Genomic DNA, 18,155 nt, shown 5'->3' with positions numbered 1-18,155 from the left:
TTACAAGGGTGTGCACAGAGATCATACAGGAGCAGGGGCAAGTGGCACCCTCTTCCACTTTGGGCAGGCTTTCTGCCCCTCCTGTCATGAAAGGAGTGCCCAGTCCAGCCCAGGCTCCCCTACTGCAAGCAAGCCTATTGCCTTGAAGGGAAATTAAAGCTAAATTGCAGTCGATCATGTTCAAGAATGTTTATGCAAACTTATCACACACACACCCCTTTTCTATTTACATGGGACAAGCTGAGGTACCACTGGCGGATGGGGGCTAGCACAAATGAAGGGCTAAGAGGAAAGTATTTTAAAGCAGCTGCAAAGGCCTGAACTGTGTGATCTGTGAATATCTAGCCCAGGGGTGTCAAACTCAATTGTTACAAGGGCCAGATATGACATAAATGTCCCTTGGTCGGGCCGGGCCATGCCTCGCCAGCCCAGGTCAAGCGTGGGGGTGGGGGGTGGCTGCCTCAGATGGCTCGCGGGCCAGATAAGAGCTCTCAAAGGGCCTGATCAGGCCCACGGGCCTTATGTTTGACACCCCTGATCTAGCCTTTGCACCTAGAAAGACTGCTTCTGATCTCTGTAAATCAGTTCACTCCATTCAGAGGATTCACACATGAGCACAGAGAGGAGAAGCCTGCTGTGCCTGGGGCCATTTTGGCCTGCCGTGTTGTGGGCAAGCAACTGCACTGGACAGCCCCTGGACCAGCTGCACACAACGTACTGTATGATGCAGCAGCAGCAGCACTGCTGCAGCCGAATCTCAGCTGCTGATGGAAGCTGCCCAGTTTCTTCAGCTGCAATCCCCTTTGGAACAACTTCTGTTAAACAGGCCTGCGGCATGGTGTGGCTGGTTGCGGGGGAAGTCCAGTCAATAGCATTAAATGCTCTTTGGTTATCAGTGTGAAGAATGGCAACCCCCCAACTGCTTCTCATATACCACTAGCAGAAGTCTGGGCAGGCAGCGGAGGAGGGGGGGACTGCAAATTAGAATACATCACACCCCTTGCCTCCATATTAGGAGGCAATACACCACAACGAGTCGAAAACTCAGAAGCTACCTTATCCCACCCTCTTCTCACCCAATAGCCTACCCTCAGGGCACATCAGTCACTGCTCTGGGCTAGGGTCAGGGAAATAATATTTCTGAGATGGTGCCACCTGCTAAAATGCACTACCTATATGAACCCGCTACCTGCAGGCGGGCTCCCTGGTAAATGGTGGCAGTGTTTTCACTGCAGAGCCATACAACCTATTGCTCCCTTCCTACCATCCCACCTGCTCCCTGGCAGGGCCGTCCTTGAGCAAATCCCCAGCTCTAACGTTTGGTTTTTGTTCCTCCAGGCCTGATTGTCCTGGCTGCCATCACCCCTGAGTCATCGCTGGACTCCGGCCACGAAACCAACTCTTCGGAGATCACCGATGTCTCAGAGATGGTTTCGGCCATGAAGCAGCACCAGAACACTGCCTACTTCCTGGCTCAGCATATCAACAAGGAGAACCTTCTGACTAGGAAGGACCTGCCTTTCCGCATTCAAGGCTGTGCTGCACAAGCTGTCCTTGCTTCGCCTTACCCCCTCCGCCACCAGGAACCGAGCTCTTCCCCAAAGCCGGCAATCTCGAACCAAAACTCCAAGCCTCCTTGCAGTAGGAACAAGCAGGATCCTCCCCAGCTGGGGAGAAGCTATGCCTTGGCTGTTCAGCCTGCGCTCTCCCAGCAGCTCAGTGAGCCAAAGAGCAAAGGTGCACCAACCCCAGGCTTGGAGTGTGAGGGCCCCAGTCCCCCCAAAGCGGCCTTAGAGGTGTCCTTGCACGCCACTGCCCTGAGCAATGAGCAAGTGCAAGAGCTGCAGGATAAAATGCCCAAGGAGGTCCGGCTGAGCCCCAAGTTGATCCTGGATGCCAGAAGCGGAGTTCCTCCTGCCGTCATTTCAGCTGCTCTGCAGCAAGTGGTCGGCCACAAATCCTTGCCTTCCCAAGCAGCAGCCCCCTCACTAGATTCTCCAAATGAACACAAGACTCCCAGTGGGAGCCAGGGCTGCAGATGGCAAGCCATCAGCAAGCATTTACAACACCAAGCGAGTCAGCTCGCTGGTAATGCTTCTTCTTACAAGTGCCCCCAGAAGCAGAAAGAAGAGGCCTCTCCAAGGCCCAGAGGATCCCAAGGCAGTACAGCAAACGTTCTCCATCTCTCTCCAGCCCCTGGGGAGAGGCAGGCTTCCAAAATCAGCCAAGAAACTGCAGACAAACCAGGGAGTGATGAGCCAAAGACTGGGGGACAGTCTGCTAGCCCAGCCTCTCAGAAACAGACTGCTCCTGGAGGCCAAGGAGAGAGGGGACAGCAGGAACCGTGTGCCAAAAGCCTCAAAACAGAAGCAACAAGCCTGAGGTCCCCTGCTGCCACAAGTGGAATTCTCAGGAGCTCCAGCGAGGATCCTACAGGGCAGAACCAGCTGGGAACCAGGGCTGAGGGCCTGACAGTAAGCTCCATGCCTTCCAAAAAGCCTGAAAAGGTCCTAGAGGTAACTTCACAGGACATTGACGTTCCAGCCAAGCCCAGAGTGCCCAAGGCTCCCTTCCGGTTGAGGAAACTCTTTTCTGCTACTTTCCCCACCCGGCTCAAAAAAGAGACAGACGAGCGGCAGGCCCAGCTGCAGAAAGTGAAGCAGTATGAGCTGGAATTCTTGGAAGAGCTACTCAAGCCAAAGACTAAAGGTGATCCCCCACCGCTGGAGTATCTGCTCCCTTCAGCATCTGGGCGCTGTGCTTGCCAGCTGAAGACCAGCCCTGTGCAGAAGGTCCCTGGGATGTCCAGGGAACAGAGGAGGAGCTGTGACTGTAAGCGTATTAGCAGAGGGGCAAGGCCTCAGCCCAACCAGTTAGCTGCGCCAGAACTGGAAAGACGAGGCAGGGAGAAAGCCCAAAAACCCGAGGTGGTGAAAGGCACCAGTGTCAAAAGCCCTTTGAAGGGCAGCCGGCTGCGGTCCACGAGCCTGGAGTCCAGAGACCGCCGATCCGATCCCGAGAACAGCTTGTCGTGCTTGACTACGTGTGCCTCTCGCGGAGAGTGCATGGGAGCCCCACAATACAAGAAGCTCATGCGCCGCTACAGCGTTAGCGAAATTGACAAGACCGATGAAATGTCTCTGACCTCCGACATCTACCAGAGCATTTATCCAGCCCAGCCGAAGTGCTTACAGAAGGAAAGCCAAGCTGCTGTCCAGGCGCCAGCCTTGAAGAGCAAAGCCCAGGAGACTCCTGCAGTGGGGGCAGAGCCCTCCTATGTCCAAGTTGCACAGGAAAAAAAGAGCCAGAAGGACCACACAATCTTCTCTCTCCAGGAGGACTTGTACCCAAGCCACGCTGAGCTGCCCGAGGAAGACATGCACGGAGAGAAGTGCTGCTCCATCCGGTACTGTTTCTACTACAGGAAGTGTGACATGGCAGATGACGGGAGCGAGAAGGATGAGTTGTCCTATTCCATCCCCATGCAGATCCTTCCTGGCATGAAACTTGACAGTCAGGCCGTTCCAGTTGTAAGCAGGACCCTTCAGGTTCTGGACGCTAGCGCTTGCAGCAGTCCTGACGACAACCAGACCCAAGAGATAGACCTGCGGACCTCCACATTTGAGGGCAGCCTGGCTAAGATCCATGCCCTGCGAGGCCGCACTTATGCCTTGCCCGACGGGTTCCTGGCTGTACAGCTGGACACGAGTGAGCTCCTGACCATCCTGAGGCAGTGTGTCGTGAACCCCGAAGTCCGGGAGGGCAAGCCCTACCTCTCGCAGCTGATTGAATACAAGCAGGAGCTGGCCTTGAAGTTCAAGGAGTTCAGGGCCTCTTGCCGCAGAGTGGCCGCAGTCGACAAGAGCCCGACACGCATGCTCTTGGCCATCACGAGCAGCTTCCAGGTACTAGGCAGCTTGATTGAGACCTTTGTGCGGCTGGTGTACGTGGTGCGCTCGGAGGCTCAGAGGCAGGCGCTGCTGGCCAAAGTCGAGGAGGTGGTGCGGAACTACACTTTCCTGCTCAGGGCAGCCGAGGAGTCGACGGCCCGAACCGTGGGTCACAGGGACCAGGCTGCCGATCCGCTGACTCGGCAATCAGTGGCCACGGTCATGAGCACTTTCAGACGCTCCTTGAAGACCCTAATGAATAAGTAAGTCGGCGTGAACTGGAGCTGCACCTCTCCTCTTATGTCAGCATGTCGAGAGCTAGTGTCCAACCTTCCACGGGGGCTGTGGGTGGACGACCGAGTCCAAAGAAGAAAGCAGAAGTCTTACTAACTTGCCAGTGGCCTCCAGCAGTTGCACTGCATGCTTTCCATGCTGGCTGCCCTGTGTGGCGAGAGTCCACTGCCCACACAAGTCCTGTTTTGTTTCTTTGGAGGCAGCAGATACCTTTTGCTTTAAAGAGCTCTGCCGGGCCTCTCTGAATGTACAAAAGTGTGCCACGACCACTTGCCCTGCGCCTCCACAGTCTACTGATGCAGCATTCAACTAGCAGTGGATGTTGCCATCAGCAGACCAATCCCTGCAGGCATAGCTGAGGAGTAGCAGCAGGAGGGTATTGGCCCTTCCAAGGAGCACATTAAGAACCCAGCAAGGCAGTGGGGGGTGTTCCTCTTGCTGTGCTGGTGCAGCTAAGAGCTGAAAAGCCCCACCTGTGCCTGAGTTTCTACCAGGCCGGACCCAGGGCCCTCAGCTAGGAGTCATCTCCCACTCTCCCTTTCCTAGAGGATGCGACTGCCATGCAGCGTCAGACCTCGTCCCCCCCACCCCAATCTCTGTACAATGACATCTGACTGTTCATGGGCGGGGAGGGGGGGGCAGTGGCAGCTCAGTCTCAAGTTGTCAAGTCAGGCCACGATTCCACGGGTCTTTGGAGGGGGGAGTTTCCTTTGAGACCCACCGTTGTGCTGCCACCCTTCATCTCAATGGGGAGGAATCCTGCAAACTCTTTCCTGTCCCTCCCTGGACTGTGTGCAATTCTGGCAAAATGTTCTTTAGTGCTGGGATCTGTTTATTGGAATGTATGGTGAAAATTATGCCCAATGGGTCTGTCATTCCGCTGATGCCCAACCTCCTGATATACCCAATTAAAGCACTTTCATTGGGCTTCTGGGCCATTCCCGTTCCTCCCAAACAGGGCAGATTCCTTATGTTGCGCGTCCAGCCTGTTTTCCGTAAACCAGACTCCACCACAAGAACTGGGGCAAAGCATCAATATTGAAGAGACCTCGAAGTATTTTTTTTCCAGGAGGCCCACATGAAGGCAAAGAGAATGCCACCACTTAGGAAGAAGGGCCATGGCTCACGGAATGGGTGTTGCATTTTGCGGTGCGAAAATCCCCGGTTATGGCTTCAGTTACAAGGAATCACCTTATCTTTTCTTTATTGTTGTTTTAATACAAAGTACATTGGCAATGGTTCATTATTTCCCAAAAATGTAAGGAGGCGCACACTGTGCTTTTAAACACATGCCCTCTATGTAGCGTGGTGTGTTCTCTGGCCCACAGCTATCCCAAGCCTTGCCTGTTGTTCCACGGAAAGAGCCTTTTGCAGGACACCCCATGGGGCCCAGCAGGATCTCTTCCCCATCCATCATCTACCAAGCAACCGGGTGTCCTCCCTTGGTAGTGCCTGCCTCTCATAGAACTCCCCACTGAATACAGAGGAAACTTTTTTAAAATGTCTGTACATAGTATACATAAATAAAGACTATATATGTATAGATATATGGAAATTATATATATATATATAAATATACAAATTTATGTCTTGTTTTACAAATAAGAAAGAGTAAATATACTAATAATATCAAACTTGTTGCTCGTCAAGTTTCTCTAAACCGGGCTATATGAAATTTCTCAAAAATAAGGGCACTGAAGAGGGAAGCTGAAGATCAAAGCTTTTTGGGAAGCTTAAAAAAACCCTTCACAGTTCGGTTACAGAAATAATTCTGATGTCTTGCGGAGGATATCCTAAAATTGGATAACGCTCAGAAAAAGGCACTTTAAAACAGTCAAGGGTTGAAGCGTCTTCAATAAACACAGCAAAACTATAGCATTCAGGGCCCTTTAAGAAATCAAATAAATTAATTAATATGGAACAGGTTTATAAAATTCAAAATGGTATGGCATGGAATAAAATCACCCACTTACATTTTTAAAAATCCAGAAAAAGGAAGCACCTCTACACACAGTGTATAATTTACAAAAATCCTTACTTAGGTGACACGAGTTTTGAAACTCAAAAAGAAGACTGTTTCTGTACCATGGAACAACTCCATTTAGCTGTCACAGGAATAGCTATTGGCAGGCTTGTCTTCCATTAATACCTAATACCCCCCCTTTTTTTAAATAAAAAGAAAAATTAAATAGTAAATGGAGTACTTCCACATACAGAAGTAGTGTACATTTGAGTACCAGGTGCTGGGAACAAACAACTCATGAATATCACTTTAATGTTGCTTGGGAGCTCCCAGAGCATCTGACTGGCTGTTTCCGGAAGCCACATTGGTCAAGGCAGACCTTTGGTCCTTCCTTCCATGTGCACAGAGAGTTTTCTGACCACTGGGATGGGCTGTCTGACACCAGCTAATACTAGGGAAGAAAGACTTGCCTTTAACAATGACTTTCAGGAAAGTTGTGGGAGCCAAGAGCCAGAAAATGCTTGCATGGGGATAGGGTCTACTTTTGTTAGAAAAGGGGAGCAAATTAAGAATTCCTCCCAGTGCCATCTAGAGGCCAGCAAAGATGGTTCTGGATGAGACCTGGCTGGTTTCAATGGAACCTCCATTACTTTGTAAGCAGAGTAACAAAAGAAACACTATATTCAGAATGCACCGTACGTCTGTAGCCTGTTTCCAAGTAGCCCTTCTATGCAATACCCCTCCCTGGAGATAAGGGCTGATGGATCTTCATTCTGATTTGTATCTGACAAAGCAAGCTTTTGGCTCACAATAAGTTTATACCTTGGAAAATTGTAAGGTACTGGATGAGAATTTTGTTCTATATTCAGAATGAACAGTCTTCGACAGAATAAACTATTTTCTGAACATCACCCACATTTTTAAAGCTAGAAGCATGCACACTCTTTAATTTTTTTATTTACATTATTTATAGTCTGCCTTTCTCACTTGGACTCAAGGCAAATTACACAGAGGGAGTCAATACGATCGATGGATGGGACATTCAGTAAACAGTGCAATAGGCTTAGGGTTGCAGAACCAACCAGAAGGCTAAAAAAAGAAGTGAAGCAAAGCATAAGGATTAACATGATACATTAAATGATGAAAAATTCCATAGCAGGAACCTCATTTCAGCAAGCTGTAAAAATAATTGTTTTATAACAGTGATAAAGAACCAAAATACAGTACCTTCTTTTGAAAAAGCTGGGGAGAGGAAGAAAGCAATCTTGTGGCGCTCAATGGAGCTTTAAAAAGGTAAAGGTCCCCTGTGCAAGCACCGGGTCATTCCTGACCCATGGGGTGACGTCACATCCCGACGTTTACTAGGCAGACTTTGTTTACAGGGTGGTTTGCCAGTGCCTTCCCCAGTCATCTTCCCTTTACCCCCAGCCAGCTGGGTACTCATTTTACCCACCTCAGAAGGATGGAAGGCTGTCAACCTTGAGCCGGTTACCTGAAACCGACTTCCGTCGGGATTGAACTCAGGTCGTGAGCAGAGCTTGGACTGCAGTACTGCAGTTTACCACTCTGTGCCACGGGGCTCCTGCAATGGAGCTTACTCCCAAGAAATTGTGCATCAAGTAAAAGTGACGTGTTGTTCTTTAAAGTGTTCCAAGGTTCAGGCTTAATGTGAACTCAGCCCCACCAAGAGACTGAGGTTTTGCTGGACCGAATGTCTTAAAGCAAGGTGGGACAGGGACCGTTTGTGTTCTCAAAGATCTCCACTTTTCAAATAACTGGAAGAGGAAGGAAGGCTCAGAGCTAACACTGAGCATTTGAACTGGCAAGGCTTGATCCTGGAAAAGATGCAGAAAAGGCAATCAAAATGATCAAGGGCTTGGAATCTGAGGCCTTTTAAAGAAAAGATGCTTTTGGGAGGGCAGGGAGGAAGCAGGATTAAGGCATACAATTATGCAAAACGGGAGAAAGTGGATAGATCCTTTTCTCCCTCTCCTATAAAATTCGAACTGGTGGTCATTCACTGAAATTGATATACAATAGATGAAGGGCAGACAAAAGAAGTTCTTCACAGAATATGTAACTTAACCTATGGAACTCACTGTCACAGGATGTAGTGGTGGTTATTCGCTTACATTACTTTAAACTGGGACTTCGTAACTTCATGGAGGAAAGGTGTGTATAGTGACCACGGTTACCAGTCATGATGGAGGATGAATGGGACTTCCATGTTTAGACGCAGTATACTTCTGAATGCCCATTGCTGGAGTGGCTTTGGTCCGCTCTGGACCTTCCCGCTAACAGGATACTGTACTGGCTGTCCCTTCAATTATTTAGTCCGACGCTCTTCCTGGCAAGCTAGCTTTCTGCCTGCGGGGCGTTGCCCCCTCCGCAACGCAGGAAACGTGTCTCCCTTCGGCCCCCGCAGACCGTTGTGTTTCGGGGTGCATCCGCGCTTCAGCTTCTCCAGTTGAACTTCCGCCTATTGACAGCCGGTCGCCCCTTCTGGTGTAAACGCTCGCGATTGGGGCAGCGAGGCAGAATCGCGGGGGCCCATTGGCTGCCCCGTCCCGCTTTCGCCCGCCTGGACCAACCGCGTTCTCGGCGGTCCCGCCCCTCCGCCAGAAGCCGTTGCAAGCCGTTGTCGGCCGGCCAGGAGTGGCCCCGCCCCCACGCATTACGCTGACGCACGCGCCGCCACGTGACGACGCTTTGGGGGCGTCGCCGCGGCGGCCCGGCGAGGTAATAAAAGGGGGTGCAGCTGGCGGGAAGCGCCAAGATGGCGGCATAGGCGCAGCGTTTCTTGTTGCCCCGCTGCCCCCTTCTCCCCCCGTCCGGAGCCGCCGGTAGGGCGGAGGCGTGTCCTCCGCTGGAGCCCCAGAAGCAGGCCAGCCCCGAGGAGCGGCGCAGGGAGGCAGCGGAGGCGGCGCCGACGGCGTGCCCTGACCTCGCCGCCAGGATGCCCAACATCAAGATCTTCAGCGGCAGCTCCCACCAGGACCTCTCGCAGAAGATCGCCGACCGCCTCGGCCTCGAACTCGGGAAGGTCGTCACCAAGAAGTTCAGCAACCAGGAGACGTGGTGAGCGGGGGGGCGGGGAGGCCGCGGGAGGGAGGAACTACGACTCCCGGCCGGCTCCGCGCCGCGCGGGCGCTGACGGGAATTGTAGTCCACGTAGGGGGAGGGGCTGCGCGGGGCCGGGGGCGCTCAGCCTAACCCCGCCTTCCCCTCCCCACCCACCCCGTGCCCGGCAGCGTGGAGATCGGCGAGAGCGTGCGGGGCGAGGACGTGTACATCGTGCAGAGCGGCTGCGGCGAGATCAACGACAACCTGATGGAGCTGCTCATCATGATCAACGCTTGCAAGATCGCCTCGGCCAGCCGCGTCACCGCCGTCATCCCCTGCTTCCCTTACGCGCGCCAAGACAAGAAGGACAAGGTGGGCGGCTCGGGCTCCCGGAGGTTAGGAGGGCTGCCGCCCCGCCTGTCAGCATCGTCGCTTCTGACTGGCAGCAGCTTTCGGTCTGAGCCGTGGCTCAGTGGTAGAGCATCTGCCTGGCATGCAAAAGGTCCCAGGTTCAATCCCCGGCATCTCCAGTTAAAGGGACTAGGCAAGGAGGTGTTGTGAAAGACCCCTGCTTAAGACCCTGGAGAGCCGCTGCCGGTCTGAGTAGACAATACTGATTTTGATGGACCAAGGGTCTGATTCAGTAGAAGGCAGCTTCGTGTGTTCAAGGGCTTGCCATCAGCTGCCTGAGATCTTCAGGGTTAGGCATTAAATTAGAGTCTTTCTGCATGCAAGTCAGGGGCTCTGCCACTGAGCCCAAGGGCCAGCGGCAATCCATATGATATCGTACCGTTGCACTTGTGCAGATTGTGTGAATCTCTCTTCAGCCAGCATAAAATGATCCTAAGCAAGGTGAAGGGTGGAAGGTGGGAAACAGACGAAAGGCCTGGTGGTTGGGATATATCTAGGCTAATCAAAGGAGGAAGGAACCCAGCAAGATCTGTTAGGGATGTATTGGGACCAAGCGGCTGAAGATTGGCGGTGGAATGACAGCAGGGAATGCTGCCATTGTGTTGGACTTGCCAGGCCCCCAGAAATTTGGAATACAAACTGCTTCACCTTAACAAGGGAAAGCAGTCAGGCACGAGAGGAAGAAGGGATTTGGTCTTTACGAAATAAATATTAGACCTTGGAAGTGTAGCTACAAAGGAAGAAGAAGAGTTGGTTTTTATATGCCAGCTTTCTCTACCACTTAAGGAAGAATCCAACCAGCTTACAGTCACCTTCCCCTCCCCACAACAGACACCCTGTGAGGGAGGTGGGGCTGAGAGAGCTCTAATATAGCTGTGACTAGCCCAAGGTCACCCAGCTGGCTTCATGTGTGGGAGTGAGGAAACCAACCTGGTTCTCCAGATTAGAGTCCCCTGCTCCAAACCACCACTCTTAACCACTACACCATGCTGGCTCTGATTAGGAGGGCGCAGTCTGGTGAAGTGGAGCTATCTAAATAAAAGTTCCTTCATTCTCACTTTAAAAAAAAAGCAAATTTAAAGAAAATCTTTTATTGTGCTCTGTTGGTTTTCTGTTTTGATGAGGGGGGTTGTACAAAGAAACATTCTAAACTGGAATCTGCTACCTGTCTTCTGTTCATCTGCTTACTTCCCTGGTTGCCAGTCCAGCTGTTGCAGGGACTGAAACTTCTGGAGAGTTCTGTTTGCATGGTCCCATTTTCTCATCTCCTTGTGAAGCATTGCCCCTTTCTTCAGTCAGTGGAGTTGTGCATGGTAGTCAGAAAGAAGCCTGCTTCAGATTCACATGGCTGCTTTCTCCTTTAGAGCCGGGCCCCAATCTCTGCCAAGCTGGTGGCAAATATGCTCTCGGTTGCTGGGGCAGATCACATCATCACTATGGACCTGCATGCTTCTCAGATCCAGGTGAGCCAAGGATATCTTCTGCTTTCCTGTCTGCTTCTGATCCTCTCCTTCCCTCTTCTGTGTGGCCAATGCTGTTTTTTGAGGATGCTTCAACAGCCTGCAATTCCAGCAGAAGCATCAGCTGTTCAGGACAGCTTCTGAGGAAGTATATGTGCCTCGTGCACAATGTAGCTGAACAACCTAATACTCTGCCAGTGTCAAGATCCATCTCTGACTTAGTTTGGTTTAGGCCTGGTTCAAACATGCAGAAGAATGAGGTGGTAGAACAGACTGCCCCATTTCAAACCACAGGTAGAGAGTTTCAGTGTTCTGAAAAAATTGAGTGCAAATAGAAAACTAGAACTGCAGAGATGGCAAGAACCTCTACCCCTTCACCTTTCCCACTGTGCTGAATTCCTCTTTGCAGGGAGTCTCTTAACATAGAGGAACATTCCAAAATGCTATCCTTGACCATCACTTTGCAGTGGTTCGGTCCATTTTGCCACCTCATGTCTCTGCCCCTTTATTCTCCTGCATGTGTGGACCAAGAAGGCCAGGTGTGGTGGATGCCCTAAAACTGTGTACCCTTTGCAAAAAAAAGAAAAGGTTTGGCTTCTCCCTTTTTGGCTGATGCTTCCCAAGGCACAGAAATTAAGGCTGAGTTGATGGCTTGTGATCTGAGTGCCGTTTAACCCTGCAAGCATGGGCTAAGAAGGCTGAAGTAGCAGCTTGCAAGGTGGGTCTTTGCTCTGTCAGTTCCAAATGAAAGTTCCGACCTTGACAGTCTGGAGCAGTCCGCTTTGAAACCCATGGCTACTGCTAGCACCTTACTTTCTGTTTCCTTCTCTTAAAATAACGAAGTTGGAGCAAGGAAGCCTCTGGCTCTGCCAGATCTGTCTCGAGAACACAGCTGTCTCCTTTTCTCCTAAGGGCTTCTTTGATATCCCTGTGGACAACCTGTATGCAGAGCCTGCCGTCCTGAAGTGGATCAAAGAGAACATTGCAGAGTGGAAGACCTGCACGATCGTCTCACCTGATGCTGGTGGAGCCAAAAGGTGATTGATCAGAGGTGTTGGGAGTGAGCACCTGGAAAAGCAGTGGACTAGCAAACAGTGGGTGTGCATGCTGGTCTAGTTACTGCCCTGATGTTCTGATCCTGCCACCATCTCAGCTACATTTTCTCACTTAGAAATGTCCCCATCTTATCATGTTTGGCTTTCAAACAGAAGTATTCATATGTTCTCTGATATTGTTCTCTTCTGGGGGGTGGGCAGATTAAGCCTGTTCTGGATGGGGTTAAACTCTTAAAGGAACAGGCTCCTAGCTTGGGGGTGCTCGTGGTTAAGCGCATAGCGGCTGTGGCCAGCAATGTCTTTTACCAGCTTCAACTGGTTAGCCAGCTGTGGCCTTCCCTGGGCAGAAAAGATCTGGCCACTGTGGTTCACGTCCTGGCAACATCTAGTTTAGACTAGTGCAAAGTGCTTTATGAGGGGCCATCCTTGAAAATTGTTCAGAAACCTCAATTGGTATAGAACATGTAGCCAAGCTGTTGAATGAAGTGGGTTGTAGGGGCCATATCACTCCAGTCTTGGCCCATCTACACTGGCTCCCAGTGTAGGCCCGTTTTGAGGTGCTGGTGTTGACCCTTAAAGCCCTATATGGCTTGGAACCAGCATACCTGAAAGACTGACTACTCCCATGTGAACCTGCCTCACCACTACGATCATTTTCCCAGGCCCTAGGAAGCACATTAGTTTATGTGCTTCAGATGTACTTTGGTTTTGGCTTTAATTTATTTTAGGTGTTTTCAAGATATGTTTTTATTATGCCATCTTTTAACTGAGCTGCCTTGGTGTGGCCCTGATTAGGCAGAAAGGCAGCATACAGATCTTGTAAATAATTGTTGCTGCAGATATGCCCAGAGTTATTTGCGCACACTTGGGAAATGCAGTGGCTATCGACGTACTTTGCAAATCACTGTTTAAGCACAAGGTAAAATGCTAGGGCTGGATGCAGCCAAGTGTGAGCCATCTAAGATGGTCATCAGGGTTTTACAGTTCATCTAATCCACCCTCCATTCAGTGCAGGAAATGCAAAACTAAGAGCATCCCTGACAAATAGCTGTCCAGTATTTGCTTGAAAATTTCCAATGAGGGACGACACTGACTCCATTGTTCTCCTAATCTTCAGGATGCTGGCAGGCAATTACAGCAAAGTCTTCCATGGGAACAGGAAAAGCCTTGACCTTTTTACCTCAGCAAGGGGGGGGGTTGCCCAACATCTTGCCACATCGCACTCCCAGGACTTTAGGATTAACTGCTGTGTTTATCAGTAGCAAGGGTTCGTATCACAGCATGACCCTTTGCTGGGATCAAAAAACCTCCAAGCAGTGGGAAATCTCCCCTGAAAACGTGTTGCAATTTGCACAGATTACCTCCAGACTGCAGCCAGCGGGGGGCAGCATTAGGTTTCCTTTCATTGCTTCATATGTGAACATACAAAGCAGGCTCATCCTGACTCAGGCCATTGGTTCATTTAGGCTGGTATTGTCTACTCTGGCTGCAGTGGCTCTCAGTCTTAGGCAAGATACCCTTTAACAAGATGCTGGACATTGAACTTGGGATCATTGCATGCACAGCATGTGTTCTTGAGCCACAGCCCCTCCCCAAGCACATGCAGCATCTTTGGGCATGCCTGGAAGGCACATGATGCAGCACCATTGTTGAAGCTAAGCAGGTCTGCTGGGGCCTGAATGAGAGACCTTCTTGGACCCACCTTCACCTTGGACACTGCTGAGTTCCGTGGTGATAGAAAGGTGAGAGAGAGAGAGATGCAGTGATGACAAGTAATATAAGCTGTGCATCATTGAGGCCTGTGGAAGTTGGGCATGACAGCCATTACAGATCTTCAGGGCCACCGTGTTCAGTTTTCCTGTCTCCACAGAGTGACTTCCATTGCTGATCGGCTGAACGTGGACTTTGCCCTCATTCACAAGGAGAGGAAGAAGGCAAATGAGGTGGACCGCATGGTGTTGGTTGGAGACGTGAAAGACAGAGTGGCTATCCTTGTGGATGACATGGCAGACACCTGTGGTACGATCTGCCACGCCGCAGACAAGTGAGTGCCTTTCTCCGTCCAGGCCTAAGCTGTGGCTTAGTCTGCTTTTAGAAGCTCCATGCTGGGTTCAGAGTCCTAAGTAAGAGTGGCTTTGGGGGTTGCCTTCCATCCCCCCCCCCCCTGGCATCCTATTTATCTGTTGCCTTTCTATCTTAAAAAAGATACCCCAAGATGAATTTGAAACTCACTCACTCCCCCCTGTTATGTTTGAGACTGGAGTTGCTTAGGGTGGCTAAGCTCATTTTGATTTCTGAACATCGAAGCAATCGTCACATACCTGATGGTCCCTTTTGTGAGAGGGGTGACTGAGGTATGTTCTCTCCTTGCATTGCTGGGCTGTTCATGGCACAGTTTGCTTTGGAAAAAGGAACCCCACCACCACCCCCGGCTCCCCCTTGCAAGCAATGCAAACCTTGCCTTCTGCCTTCCTTCTGCCCTAGGCTGCTTTCAGCCGGAGCCACCAAAGTATATGCCATTCTGACTCATGGGATCTTTTCTGGGCCAGCCATTTCCCGGATCAACAATGCCTGCTTCGAGGCGGTCGTAGTCACAAACACGATCCCCCAGGAGGACAAGATGAAGCACTGCCCTAAAATTCAGGTAGTTGAGGAATTGTTTTTTTTAAGTGCTGGTGATGTCAAACAGAAAAGACCTAGCAAAGGTGAATCTTCAAGTTGGAGCTGATGGCCTTTCTCTCTTGTTTCCTTTTCCCTCTGTAGGTAATCGACATCTCCATGATCCTAGCCGAGGCCATCAGGAGGACTCACAATGGCGAATCAGTTTCTTACCTCTTCAGCCATGTTCCTTTATAACAGTCAATGCTGCTGCTTGTGTAGTTTTTTTTTTTTTTTTTTTTTTTTTTGAAAAACCAAAATGTGTTGAATTTGTTTTAAGGTTCAGTAGAAGATACTTTGCTTGTCTGACTGCAGCTCTGCTCGGTTCCTCCTCTGCGTTTCCCAGAACCTGGCCGGGGAGAGGGGGGCGGCTCACATCTAAGCTCCCGGACTGTCATCCCTGGGCTCTTGAGTAACGAGTGATATTAAGACATTTCGCTCCGAGGGAAAGTAGAGCTGGCTTTGCAGACTGCCCTATTGGGGCTGGGGTAGGGGAGTCTTTTTTGCATGCGAAGCTCCCTGGTTTGGGTTGTATAGCTAGGTCAGGGAGCTGCTCCTCAACAGAAATAAGCTCCATGGTGGGGGGGGGGCGAACAGCAGGGTGGCAGGAGACATGGGGGCTTCCATATGCTGGTGCCACCTGTAGCTGGGGCGTGGTTTTGCTTGGATCCTGGCCCTCCTAGTCTTCTGTTTCCCCCCCCCCCTTTGTGTCCAGTTCATTTCAGAGCAATCTATCTGGTTGGTCAGATCCAGGTGTTCATTTTTCCCAATTAAACTAATAGATATGTTTTGTATTTTGGGCTTTGATTAGTAGTGTTCCTGTCCCAAAACTGTCATGCTTGGGAACACTGCTGTATTTTTTTCCTATGCCAGAGGGCGATGGTGCAGTTTCTGGTGCCCTGGGGGAAGACCCCACCACACACTCATCTCTCTCAGACGCCTAGGCCCTGCTTTTATTTATTGGTTCTTCTTCGATGTTCCTTGTTAACTCTCATTCGACGCTCCCGCAGAAGGACAGACTCTGACACCCGAGGCGAAAGCATCAAACTTGAACACAGAGCTGCTGCACCAGACAATCTACAGATGGCCCACTAACCTGTCCTGTGAGAGAGAGCAGCAGACTGGTTTGGTGAAGTCTGGCTCAATTTGAAACGAAGATGGCTTTAGCAAAGTCATTGGCATCTCTCAGCCATGGCTTCTGTGAAGCCCTTCGTTTGTGGGATAACAAAAGCTACCTTGAAAAGTCTCAGCTTGGGGGGGGGTCCTCTTTAGATGTTGGGTATTGTGCCTTCTTAATACACTTCCTCTCTCCCCTGGTAATTACATGCCCATTTCTTCCTGAGCACGTGGCAGGGAGGATGTCTTGTGTCCCATCTGTGTGGCAGGTCCTTGTGTGTGTGTGGTTGCTTCTTTGCCCTGCATCCTTCACGTCACCTCTCTCCAGCTGCCGCCTCTACTCCATCCTGGGCAGTAGCCCAGAGCGATGCTTCGGAAAGCAGCAGAGGGGGTCGGCAGCATATGTGTTCCTCCAGACCTCAATGAAGGAATTAAACTTTTATTAAAAAAAAAACAAACTCCTTGGCTTCTACTTCTCATATTGAAGGGTAGGGATGCAGGTGTCTGTTCCTCTTTTGGAACCAGCTCCTGAAGGAACTTATAATCTGGCATAGCTGAAAGGACTGGATGCAAGCAGCAAAACCAAAACAGAAAGGGGAAGAAGAACTTCAACCCAGAAAGACGAGGTAATCACGAATGTTGACAAAAAACCTGATACCAGAATGAATAACTTTAGGGTTACATGTGATAAATTAACCATTTTCTACCATTTGTAATGTGTTAGTTCTGTAAATTTATCACATGTAACCCTTAGGTATTCTGGTTTTAGGCTTTTTGTCAACCTTGGTTATCTGAAGGGACTGGATGTCAGCATAGGTTTGGGTCACTTAATTCCCCTGCATCGGAGTGGAGGTGGCTTGTTTTTTGGTGGCCGAGAAGAGGAGCATGATGGGTGATGTGGACAGGTGACAATGATGCAACATTGCCCAGTGTGGGAGGGAGACGTGGCAATTCAAGATCTTGCCTTCAAGGCGAGCATGGTAAAGGGAGAAGATTTGATCGTGTTGCACATTGTGGGAAAAGGGAATAGATGAGCCGAGAAGTAAGAATCCTGGTACTTCTTTCCTGATGCTATAACAGGATGAAGATCACCTGATCTCAGAACGGCGGGGAAGGCCTGCCCTGCGTCCCACAGTTTTGGGTGTCCAGTCTTGCAAATACTGTGGAGGTCCAAGTGCCCGTTATAAAGAAGTGTTGATGCTGTGAAGATGGAGCAAAAGCAAGCTGTTGAGCTTGGAAAGAAAGCGGTTAAGGGGAGATATGGTAGAGATTTTTGAAATTATGCATGATATGGAGAAAGTAGACAGAAGTTTTTCTCCCTCATAATACTAGAATATGGGGTCATCCGCTGAAGCTGGAAAGTGTCAGATTCAAAACTGATAAAAGGAAGTATTTTTTTCACACAACGCATAGTTAAATTGCGGAACACCCCACCCCAGGATGTGATTATGGCTGCCAACTTCGAAGGCTTTAAAAGGGGAGTGGACATGTCCGTGGAGGAGAGGGCTATTCATGGCTAGTCAAAATAGATACTAGTCATGATGCATACCTATTCTCTCCAGGATCAGAGGAGCATGCCTATTATATTACCGGTAGGTGCTTTGGAACACAGGCAGGATAATGCAGCAATAGTTTGTTTGGGAGCTTCTTAGAGGCACCTGGTTGGCCACTGGGAACAGACTGCTGGACTTGATGGACCTTGGGCTGATCCAGCATGGCCTAATAATGAATCCGCTTCCATCCCTTTGCATAAGAGATTCTGAGCCTGAGAAAGAGCTGCTGGGATAGATATCTCTTGCCCCTTCCAATGTACAGTGCACGTGACAGTCTGAACTGTCAATGGATTGTAACGGGGAGAGCCTGTTGGGAGCTCACCTTGGCAGTAGTACCTGTGGTGGCCATCTCTGTATGGGCAAGGAGGAAACTCAGAACTGTGAAAGGCAACACTGGATTTGCTAGATCAATGCAACATCCTTCACTTACCCAATCAGGTCTGTTTCTCCCCCCCCCCCCCCTTATGAAAGGATCATTCTGGGGCTTGGCTTGACAACCTCCCTACAGCTCCCCACTGCTTAAAACCCCTAATTTCCATGCGGCTGAAATCCTAGTGCAGGAGCAACCCTAAGGGCAACAGATCTGCAGCAACTTTCCTCATTGGCTGTTACCGCACTAGGTATTCCCAGCGATGTATTAAGAGTTTGAAACTTATAAAAAATACTGTTTGCACTTTCTTTGGCCCCTTTAG

The 18,155-nt window shown here is 50.2% G+C and overlaps 2 protein-coding genes across 2 annotated transcripts in view; both read left to right on the top strand.

Annotated features, from left to right (window-relative positions):
- The window catches only part of FRMPD3 (FERM and PDZ domain containing 3), a 50,165-nt gene extending 46,008 nt beyond the window's left edge, over positions 1 to 4,157 (top strand). The window contains exon 16 of the mRNA XM_056859662.1: positions 1,339 to 4,157. Coding sequence (XP_056715640.1) covers positions 1,339 to 4,157 — 2,819 coding nt within the window. The remainder of the gene's footprint in view (positions 1 to 1,338) is intronic.
- A 4,827-nt stretch (positions 4,158 to 8,984) lies between these two features.
- PRPS1 (phosphoribosyl pyrophosphate synthetase 1) lies at positions 8,985 to 15,030 on the top strand. Its single transcript, XM_056859280.1, has 7 exons — positions 8,985 to 9,225; positions 9,399 to 9,582; positions 10,986 to 11,084; positions 11,994 to 12,118; positions 14,007 to 14,180; positions 14,621 to 14,780; positions 14,900 to 15,030. The coding sequence occupies exons 1-7, from the start codon at positions 9,104 to 9,106 to the stop codon at positions 14,990 to 14,992; spliced, it is 957 nt and encodes a 318-aa protein (XP_056715258.1). The 5' UTR covers positions 8,985 to 9,103; the 3' UTR covers positions 14,993 to 15,030.
- The last annotated feature ends 3,125 nt before the right edge of the window (positions 15,031 to 18,155 follow it).

Source organism: Euleptes europaea, chromosome 13, assembly GCF_029931775.1.
Source record: "Euleptes europaea isolate rEulEur1 chromosome 13, rEulEur1.hap1, whole genome shotgun sequence".
Classification (NCBI taxonomy): Eukaryota; Metazoa; Chordata; class Lepidosauria; order Squamata; family Sphaerodactylidae; genus Euleptes; species Euleptes europaea.
This window is presented reverse-complemented; position numbering and strand designations above follow the sequence as displayed.